The following is an 11,882-nucleotide window of genomic DNA, read 5'->3' on the forward strand; positions in this document are numbered from 1 at the left end:
TCTGGCGACCTTCCTCCAGTGTCTCGCGATCCCAAATGGGGTCCTAACTCCAAAGTTCAGAACCCCTGATCTAAACAAACGCCTATACTATAAAAGAATCGTTTTCAGGGCCACTGAATGGTCAGTCATTAAACAGGTTCCCCTCAATGCCACGAAGCTGAACAACAATAATAATGAAAAATAAATCAGTTTTTAGATTAAAAACCATCTTACTCCAAAGTTATTTTCAACAAAATCATTTATTACACCATCGTTGGCAAACCAGTGGCGAGTAACTTCCACGTTTGAAGAAAACCTTACAAGTGGCTTTTTTTCTCTTCGAGACTGGAAAATCAGTGAAGTTTTCTGACTTGTCATGAGCGTTTAGATTTGCCTTTGAATACAGAGTTCGCTTCAGAATCAATAGACAAATCTTTTTAAAGAGTCCAGAAAGAAGACGGTAGGAAGTCATTCACGGCACAGTGTTGGCCAATGACCAATCGATCATGTCGGGGTCAATATGAAAACTTTCCTTTAGCAGATTTTATTTTCTCTGGCATTTTTCCACAGTGGATATGTTGCATTTAAAAATGAATTTGCCTTTAATAGAAACTTGTGCAGTGATAAAATTAAGAACGAATGAAAAGAAAGAACCGTCCGAGTCATTCACAGGTATGTGGTGGTCGCTATATTCAAAACCTACATATGTTTGTTTGATTTAATACCAAAGCTTTTAAAATAAGGACGTCCTCAGTGGGCATCCTGAGCAGTCAGTAGCAACAGACGACCCAAAGACAGAAGCTGTAAACTCATTGGCTCGTATTGCAGGAAGCTCCCCTCCATCCATTGGTCAATCAGTCTTTCTTTCAGTCTCCCGTGTGCTTTCTTTCCTTTTTTTTGGCTGCTGCTTGGTTTAAGTCCCATCCTTCCTGTTCCTGGTCCTATTCCGTCCTTTCCCATTAGTGTCCGACACATAAACACGTACTATAAAGAAGAGTGGATGCCGTGTGGCCACGTCCGAGCTCGTCAGTACATTTTCTGCCGGCTGGGCAGCACAGCTTCCTTCAGGAAGGAGAACACCAGGAGGATCCCGGACCTTTTTCCTCTTTTACCCTTTGTGAAGTAGTTGGAGACCACGTCGTCTGAAATAAAGAGACGCAGACGGTAAGTTGGAAAGTTCCCCATCCATGTGGAAGGAGATTCCCCCATTACGCCTATCAGCAACTTACTTAGAAACTAAGAAATTACAAAGAAAGTCATATAATCGTATAAGGGTGTAAGAAAAAATTGATTCGATAATCAATGATGTCCAGAAATGTAGGCGGCGGGCGGAATCGCCTACCACTCTCTTTCTGGCTGCCTTCTACTCTTAAACATGTTCATAAATGATTCCTCACCCCTTTAGCACAGAAAGTATATCTGTAATATGACGTGAATATCTGTAAAAGTGATGTTTTTCTATTAGCTCTGTCTGCTAGCATAGCATCTCTTCCTCACTCCACAGAATAGCTTCATCCCAACCGAACACAGGGTTACCACCGCCCTATGCTGGTCCAAATAAATATCTGGTGGCTGCAACTTAAGGAAAATAATCATTCTCTCTAACCATTTCCCCATTAACATAATAAATCTTAACATTCACAACATTACTCAGTTCACCACCACCCTTGATGTCGCGCAGCAGCGGCAACTCGCCAATTAGTTGCAGTAAGATACAAGAACTTAGATGGTGCCACGTTTAAAAGGGATTGGTGGGTGTATTTGGTGAACAGTCTGAACGTACCTCCTTGCTGCATGGTTGAAGGAAGCACATTTTCTCCTGCCGACAACGAGACAAAAAAGGCAAACGGGATCACCCACAGACAGGTGGTGAAGTAGGCCAGCACCTGCAGCCAGAACACAGGAAGGGGGTTTTAATTTGTTTTCACGTCTGAAACAACTTGTGGAATCATATATGTGATGGAGTTATTACCTCTGAGAAAGGATAATACTCCTGTGCAAAAAACTGGAACGCCAAGTAATGATTAACGACCACCAGCACTGAAAAAAACAAGAACAAGGTGAAGCAGGACCGTGACGACGTCTGTAAAGTCTAATGTGTAGGAGCGACTTATTCACCACAGGACAGGATGAAGTTGGGGGAGCTGAGCAGGATGTAGGGAAACGTCCTCAGCAAACCAAAGTAGACCAGGTTGGTGAAGAGGCCGACGCCCACCATGAACATGGGGAAGCCTTCGAACACATAAAGACCTGCCAGCACACCTGTGGAAAACTGCACACACACACACACACACACACGTCAAAAACAGCAGCTCATGCTAACAGCTCAGGTAACAACTGTGAACTCATCCACCCACCCACCAGAATCATGTACTTTATTATCCGACTGGTAGCCACGGTGTATTCTTCTATCAGCTCGGCCAAGTAGTACAGACCGGCCGCTGGAACATAAACAAGGAAGGAGAGCGACGATTAAATAAGAATAAATGCCTTAAACTTGACCTTTTAGGCCAGACACGGAACACTGGGAACTTCATATGGGCTCTAAACAACAAAAACAGACATACACAAAGTTACTATGAACACAAAAGATGATCACAAAAACACTAACGACAACAACAAAAATTTAAAAAATGACTATCAACACACAAAAAAACAACAAAAATGACAAATATGCACAAAAACAACCAAAAAATATACAGAATGACAACAAAAATGAGGGATGACAAAACAACAAATACACACAAAATACGTAACAACACAATTCGACAAAATAATGCACAAAAATGACTTAAAGCACAAAAGACTACAAATATGCATAAAAAAGTAAGGCACGACAAAACAACAAATTCACACAAAATTACTATCAACACAAAATATAACAAAAACACAAAAATGACTTCAAAACCACAAAAAAATTCACAGAATAATAATAATACACACAAAACGACAACAAAAACGACAAATATGCACAAAAAAAAAGAGGAATATAGAAAATTACAGCAAAAACACACAAAAATGACTCCGAAATCACAAAACGACAACAAAAACCTGCAAAATGACTTGAAAAACACACAAGACTACACATATGCACAAAAATAACAATAAAATAGAAAAATATGCAAAACAACAACAAAAGTACACAAGATGAGTGTGAACTCAGAGATCGACACAAAAAAATAGACAAAATGAGTATCAACATACAATACCACAACAAAAACACAGAAATTAAATTACTCCTAAAATCACACAACAAAAACAAAAATTACTCTAAAAGCACACAAGTTGACTAAAAATACGCACAAAAATAATGGAAAACTACATACAATGAATTCATAAACACACATAAAACTGATTAAAAAAAAAATACACAAACTGACTGAAACAAAAAATATACCAAGAAACAACTTAAGTGTACAGGATGAGTGACAACACAGTAAATGACAAAAACACACAAAGATGACTTCAAAACAAAAAACTAATACACAACAAAAGAATGTCCTTACTAACCTGCACTGACATTTTTTATTGTATATATTATATTACATTTATTTAGTATATATATATATATATATATTTAAGCACCTGTAAGCCAAAAAAATTCCTAGTTGTGAATTCTGTTCATCAACAATGGCAATAAAACATTCTGATTCTAATTCTGAGGAAACCAAAATGCACAATTCTTTGTTTCATGTGTTAATGCTCAGGTTGGTCATTATTCTAAATCATGAATGTCGACCATTTGGCCCTCGGATCATAAAATCTAATTTTTGTGGCCTTCGCTAATGACAAATGTCACTCATCTCTGCAACAGTTGTTGGCAGGATGCTCTGATAAGAGGTTGTGGGACTGAATGTTGTAAAAAGTCACTAGACAAATCTCTCATTAACAAACCAACAGCAATGAATGACAGGATAAGATACCACACATTTGATATTTTTTAGTTTTTTTCATGACTGACAAACATTTTTAGTGGACTCAAAACTGTCATTTAGTTTAAAAAACCAAAACAAAAACCTTCAATACTGAGCTCATGTTTTTGAGAGCACTGAACCAACACTTCCCTGACGGTGGAGGATGTTTGGATGTTTGATTTCCCCTACAGCGTGAGCTAAAGTTTAACACACACACACACACACACACACACACACACAGACACGCCTGCTGTGCAGCTGCTCCAGGTGCTACGTGGACAGGTAACGTGTATAGACAGAAAGCAGCTCTGACAGGTTTCACCTAACATCATTCATGTAACTGAACTACAGTGAAGTTAACACACACACACACAACAACTAAACACTTTAAACAACCCAAAAAAACAGCTTCAGGATAGAGAGAAACAGCCTGGTTTGCATGTAAACTGTAGTTTGTTTTGCAAGTGAAATAAAGAAGGTGACCATTCCGTGTGGTTAGGGTTAGTTAATCCGTAACGTAGTTTAGGATTAGGGTTAGTCCGTAACGTAGGTTAGGGTTAGTTAGTCTGTAACGTAGTTTAGGGTTAGTCCGTAAAGTAGGTTAGGGTTAACCAGTCCATAACGTAGGTTAGGGTTACGGTTACAGTTAGAGTTTGCCCGTAACATAGGTTAGGGTTACGGTTAGTCCGTAATGTAGGTTAGGGATAGTCCGTGACGGAGGTTAGGGTTAATCAGTCCGTAACGTAGTTTAGAGTTAGGATTACAGTTAGGGTTAGTCCGTAACGTAGTTTAGGGTTAGGGTTAGTCCGTAACGTAGGGTAGGGTTAGTAGTCCATAACGTAGTTTAGGGTTATGGTTAAAATAAAGGAAAAGCAATAATGGAAACTGCACCATTTTTGAAAATGGGAATTAATATGCAGGTTGTTATTCAATTCTATTATTATTGTTTTTTTCCCTACTATGCACATTTTTTTTCCCCTTATAAGTCGTTTGAATTAATAGATTAAAAATAAAACATGAAATGTCAAAATAAAAGCCCTGAACTGATCTATGCAGTGAATTGGTGTTGCTTGCTCATAGACATATACTAAAATTTTCATTTATTTTTTTTGATTTATTGCTTTTTTTAAATTTGTATTACTACTTTTACAAATCAATTAGTTATTGTAGGAGAAAATATTTCATTATAATAAACATTTAATTAAAGCATTAACTCAGAAATTAGGTTGTTTACTGTTAGGCACAAGTCTACATAAAATAAAAATCCAGCGATAAAATACAAAGCTAATTCTGCAGATCTGATGAAAGTATTAACATTTAAATTAATGCATGTTTGCTTTAGAAGTCGCTACTTCAAATAATAAGCCTAATTGTTTGCTAGTTACTGTTTAGCTATTCCTTTTTTTCCACCTTTGACTCGTTTAAAAGGGAAAACTACGGGTCATACTATACAAAATAACTCACATTAAGTGTGAAAACAAGTACAGAAATCTGCCCTTTTTTCTTCCCAAGGATCAACTTTTATATTTTAGCTCGGCCCGCTAGCATTAGCAATGTAGCTGCCCGAGATTCCCACGTTACACACTCACCTATCGCGAGAGTGACGAATAAGATTTGGATGACCAGCGACAACCAGCTGAGCAAATAAATAAACCACATTTCTGTGAAAGGCACGACACACAAACACACACGGAAACTAAATAAAGCGATGCAGGGGAAGCTGCTGCACCGACGGCTGCTGACAGCGAGGATCAAAGTTCCTCCTTCTGTGTTTTAATGAGTCAACGAGAGCTGCGAAGAGAGGGAGAGAACGAGGACGTAGCGCCACATCTGGAGGGAGGACGAAAGTGCTGCTCACTAGTACCTTTACAGGAAGTTTATTATTTATTGCGCATTAGTAAAGTCATTTAAAAAATGTATTTCCTTGTTTTATTCAGAAAAAAAAAATGGGTTAAAATCAGCAACTGATATATTATATACTCAAGTAGAAGTACTGTTTATTGAAATTTTTGGTTAGAGTTTTTTTTTTTTTTTTTTTTTTTACCACTTTTTCTGCCAATTTAACCACATTCACAATTGAACAGTTTAAACTAATTGTTCCAATATTGACAATATATATATATATTTTTTTTTACCACTTTTTTTGTCTGTTTTTGGCCACTCTAATTTGCATTTTTTAACCAATTTCTGTGGTTTTTCAAATCTCATTTCACCACCTTTTCCACTCTTTTTGGTCACTTTAAACCCATTTGATTTCTGATTAAAGCAAGGATTTAGATCTTTAAGATGACTATATACTATGACACAAATGATAATAATCTTCCTGGATAACAGTGGATATTATTCAGATAAATAAATAAATGTGTTTATCACAGATTCATAGAACAATGGACCATCATTTTGCTGACTTTATGGATGAACCCCAAAAATCTCTCCCCTTTATTCCCCTTATAGATGGTCCTGTCTCCACATGACTGTTCTTCAATGTTCATGTCTGTGTTCAACCACCTTCAGGTACAGTGGGGGTCCCCGGTCTCTGGCACCTTTATTTTGGGGATCGTGGGTATTGTGGAAACATCAGACGCACGAGAAGATGGATGAATAAATCCACCTAATTATTTATCATTTTAAAATCCGGATAATATCCATTACTTTACCTTTCAGTCCATTTAGATCTCCTACTTTAATATTTTGCTTTACGTGGATTTTGTTTCTTATAACCAATTAACCTGGACTTTGACCAGTATTATGGGAAAGCGTCGATTTGCAAAAAATAAAAATGAGTCCCTGCCCTTTCTTGTCTGAGTAGAGTCAGGTGTCACTGGTGTTTACTGGGGCTGCTGCTGAATAATATCCATTAAAAACCACTATTTCACTGAGCAGCTAGTCTCCGAGGGTCAAGGGAAACACATAAAGGCAGGAAAGGAGGATTAAAGTGACACCATTTGGATTCTGTCCTTGAATGAATTATTAGCATATGCTTTCCCCCTAATATGTCCTCTGACTCTCAGCAGTTTTTATCTGTTTTTTTTCTTCTTTTTCTCACTAACAACCAGGTGGCCTCACTCGTTCCAGAGTAGTCCAAAGCCGACACCTTCTGAAATTGAGGAAGAAAACACTAAAAAATGCATGGCAAAAAGTGAAAAGGCGACAATTTTCTTCTAAGGAGCTAAATATGGTTAATATATAATGGGGAAATAGTGTGAAGATACTAAAATGGTGTCAGAGTCAAAGGTGGGAGTAATTTTGGAGGCATCAGGCTGGTATAGGGTGGCGTTCATTCATGCATGCATAGTGCACAAGCGTATTGCACACGCACACACGCACCCAATCCACAGAGAGGTGAGAAAACAGAAGGCGAGTGCCTGAAGTCAGTGGAAAGATCACCTGGAGCTCTTATCTCAACCACACCTCTGGGCTGGAGGGGCCTCAGCTTTTAATGGACCTCAATATATTAACTCCATTCTCCGTTCTTCTGCTGGATCAAGCTTTAACAGACTCACACCTCTGGGGAGAAGGGTTTTAATGGCTATTTCTCATCTTATTTTTGTAGCATGAAGAAACCCCACAACTTGCACTTTAGCTCCCATGAAACCCTAACCTTGCTGAGAGAATAAAGCTGGATATTAAACACGGATGAAAAGGCTTTGTTTCTTTTGGCACGAGACGAACAAACTGCCTTTCTTTGTTTTTCTGTGGTCAGGAATGAATGGATTGCTGTTCTCCACACCACATTTCTGTTTGTCACTTAAAGCATATTATAAATATGCAGGGATATTTATTTGAGACTTTGATTAGGGGCCAAACTCGTACCCATCTTTAGGTACGTTTCAAGGTTTGAGTTTGTGTATTTCATAAATATGCCCAAGTATGTACAATAATATGATATCATAATCTTTATTTATATAGGGTGATATAAGCTTTGATTATTATTAAGAATTATTAAGCGGAAGTCAAAGAAACGTCAAAGGAAACATCAAAGCGATCAGCTGATGTCTCTGACTGAGACTAGCAGTTGACAGTCGAAACATGTCAGGAGATCAAAGTGGATTTCCTAATGAACAGTTGTCTGAATAAATGAAACCTTAACATAATATTCAAAGCAAAGACAAAAAGAATCTTACTGAAATTACTATGCAGAAGTCAAGGATACTTCAAAGGAAACATCAAAGCGATCAGCAGACACCTCTGAAAAAAAAAAAAAAAACTGGCAGTTGACAGTCTAGACATGTCATGAGATCAAAGTGGATTTCCTCGAAGAGAAGTGGTCATGTGACCAAGTACGTCACGTCCTGTGACGTGTAATGCTTTTTTCTGATATAGTTCAATATCAAAACATCTGAAAAACCTCCTCATGAAAGTGCAAAAATCTTTTAGCAAAAACCTTTCAGCAAAATTTGTTTTTTCGAAATTCAGGTGTTTCCATTACAAGTTTTTATTGGGCTATTTCAATTTTGCGCATTCCCAAGAGTAATGTGTCAAATGTGTCTGGACCCTGCAGCATGTGTTTTTTAAATATGATGTTAAAAAAAATTGTAATTTGATCTAATTATTTGTATATTTTTTTCAGAATATTCAAGTTATTGAATTTAATTTATTAAAAATTGTTTAAAAATGTTTAAATTGTGCAGTATTGTACAAAATGTCTATATTATTAATGAGTATGAGGGATATTGCAGCATTTCTAAATTTTGTAATAAAAGATATTGTGTCCAGACAGCAAAAACAGTTCTGTCCCATTACTGTTACAGAATCACACTATGAAATAGTCTCTACAGATCAGAAAATGGCAGATTGAGTCTCCATTGGGAGCCTTTTGATTCAAAAGCAACCTTTAAGTATTTTCCAATGTGTGAGTCAGACACAATATGACCTCCTGCTCTTCAGCAAATCAGGAATGTGACAGAGGTTAAATCTCTACAATCAGTGAACAAGTGTTCCAAGATAATTGCCCTCTCAGCAATGGAATCCACAAACAATAGAGAGAGAGAAAAAAACCTCTCAAAATAAAGAATATCAGAAGCCATATTTACACCATCACAAACATCCCACGTAATTACTTTTTCAAACTTATTTTTTACAAACTTGACAGAAACAGCAGGAAAACCTGAAGGTGAAGAAATATTGGATATTCCCTGGCTCATCTGTCATATTGTCCTTTTTCAATAGATATGGTAATGTTCACAAAAAAGGAAGACAGTGGAAGGGTAAGTTGAAGTGAAAAAAAAAAAATCCGTAATGTGTAGATAAGAACAAATAAAGGTTTGAGTTATGAATATCAAAATGTGTTGAAAAGAGGTTAAAAAGATGAGAAAAAAGATAATTTGAGATATGACGAGGCAAGACACAACAAGACTCGACAAGACAAGACTCAACAAGATAAGTGGGCCATACACAACATGGCAAAACAAGACAACTGGACCGGATGAGAAAAAAACAAGACAAGAAGACCAGATAGAATAATACAAGACAAGACATTGAGATACGGCAAGACAAGATGAGAAAAGATGAGATATGAAAAACAAGATAAGAAGACCAGATGAAATATTAAAAAAGGACTAGATGAGCTGTCACCAGAAAAGACGAGAGAAGTGACAACAAGACAACAACAAAAGATTAGATTGTCAAGACAAGATGGGATACCACAAAACGAGACATGACAAGACAACAGGACCACATGAGATATGACACGATGAGATATGAAAAAAACAAGACAAGAAGACCAGATAAAAAAAAACAAGACAAGACACTGAGATGAGATATGGCGAGGCATGACACGATAACGAAACAAGATACTCCAAGACCCCAGGGCCAGATGAGATGTGAAAAGCAAGACAAGATGACCAGATGAGATATTACAAGAGAAGACGAGACAAGATAAGATAAAGCAAGAAGTGACAAGATACAAAAGACATGACAAGACAACAGGACCAGATGATATATGAAAAAAACAAGACTAGACCTTATAAGATTAAACAAGACATGACAAGATAACATAACAACAAGATTTGACAAGACAACATGTAAAAAATCCATATAAAAATATTGGAAAAGAAGAAGAAACAACACAATATATAGCAAGGAGAGACTGGATACCATGAGACATGACAAGACAATAGAACTAGATGTTGTATGACAAGAAAAGATAAGAGGCGGTACTACAACAAGAAAAGACGAGACAAGATACCTTAAGATGAGAGATGACAAGACAACAAGACACAACAAGACAAAAGGACCAGATGAGATATGACAAAAAAGATGAAACGAGACAGGACAAGACAAAACAAGACAAGATGGGATATGACGAGCAAAGATAAGACAACAAAAAAGAAGAGATTTGACAACATGAGACAAGATGGGATACCACAAGACAAGACATTGCAAGACAACAAGACAAGGCAACAGGACCAGATTATATACAGTATGACAAGAAAAGATTAAATGAAACAGGACAAGACAACGAGACAAGATGGAATATCACAAGACGAGACTTTAATATTTATGGATAGAAGATGAAACTTTGTGAATTGCCAGGCTTCCAGATAAATTCATCATCATTTACAGCAACAAAAATACACAAAATGACACCTGAAATACACACACACAAAAAAAAACACAAAACGATAACAGGAAAAAGCTAAATGATTTTTTATTTAAATAATAATTTGACAAAAACCTTTGTTCTTTCCTGCATAATGAAAGTTTCACCCCCAACCTTCTTAATTAAAGCCAATGTTATCTCACTTGTATGGAAACAAAAGGCTCTGGTCAATGAACAGATAGAGCGATCTGATTGGTCAGCGGGTGGTGGTTGAACATTGACTGAAGAGACACTCCTCAGTTTCAATGGAACAAAGCCAACCGGACCACTCAGCAGTGACACAAAGCTCCACTATTCTTTAATTACGACGTTACCCAATCTTTGTTTGTTTGTTCACACTGTGTTAAATGATTACTCAAAAGTGGTTATTGATCAAGTATCTAATTGTCAGCAGAAAACATTGTAAGGAAGCTGAAGGTCTGATTAAGACAGCATTGATACACCTGAACAAAGCATTCATCACTAAATGTTAGATATTGTAGATGATTCAACTATTTCACTTTGGACTTTAACTGCTTTACTTTTCCCTCATTCCTCAGCAACAATTCTTCTACATCTTGTTGTGCTCATAAAAAATTGGACTTTGTTTGTTTCCATCTTCATCCACAATGACATGATTGATCCGATATTTGTTCTATTGGTGCAGAATGTGAGATGTTATGAGTTTTACACTTCACTGAATGTGAACAAAGAACAATTATCATCCATCCATCCAACCATTCGATCATCATATATCCATCCGTTTGCACGTCCATCCATACATCCAACCACCCATTATCCATCCATCAAACTATCATATATCATTTTATCCATTCAAACATCCATCTGCACGTCCGTCCGTCCATCCATCCAACCATCTGACCATCATACAGTACAGTATATCCATCTATCTGTCTGCACATCCATCCATACCTCCAACCATCATCTATCCAACCATCATATACCCATTCCTCCTTCTGACCAATCATGTGCATGTCCATCCATCCATCCAATCATCCATCCATCCACCCATCTGACCATCATATAGCCATCCATCTCTACGTCCATCCATCCATCCATCCATCAATCGGACTATCCATCTGCACATTCATCCATCCGTTCATCCATTCATCCATACTGTATATCTATCTATCCATCCATCTGTCCGCACATTGACAGCAAATTTTATATTTTGATAGCGCTTTGAGATGACTTTGTTGTATTTAGCGCTATATAAAAAAAGTTGAATTGAATTGAAAAGGTTTAATTTATTTGATTATTTGCTGTTTCCTTGACGTCCGCATAGTAATTCCAGCAAGATTGTTTTTGTCTTCATTTTGAACAATATGTTAAGGTTTCATTTAGACACCCAGTCTTAATCAGAGGTGTCTGCTGATTGCTCATCAAAG

General features: G+C 37.1%; 1 protein-coding gene across 1 annotated transcript; it reads right to left on the reverse strand.

The window, feature by feature from the left end:
* Positions 1-220: 220 nt before the first annotated feature.
* Positions 221-5,676, reverse strand: tex261 (testis expressed 261). Its single transcript, XM_028474326.1, has 6 exons — positions 5,483-5,676; positions 2,341-2,420; positions 2,098-2,251; positions 1,952-2,019; positions 1,763-1,865; positions 221-1,121 (listed from the first exon to the last, which is right to left on the reverse strand). The coding sequence occupies exons 1-6, from the start codon at positions 5,550-5,552 to the stop codon at positions 1,006-1,008; spliced, it is 591 nt and encodes a 196-aa protein (XP_028330127.1). The 5' UTR covers positions 5,553-5,676; the 3' UTR covers positions 221-1,005.
* Between the last annotated feature and the right edge of the window lie 6,206 nt (positions 5,677-11,882).

This window comes from Gouania willdenowi, chromosome 18 (genome assembly GCF_900634775.1).
Source record: "Gouania willdenowi chromosome 18, fGouWil2.1, whole genome shotgun sequence".
NCBI lineage: Eukaryota > Metazoa > Chordata > Actinopteri > Blenniiformes > Gobiesocidae > Gouania > Gouania willdenowi.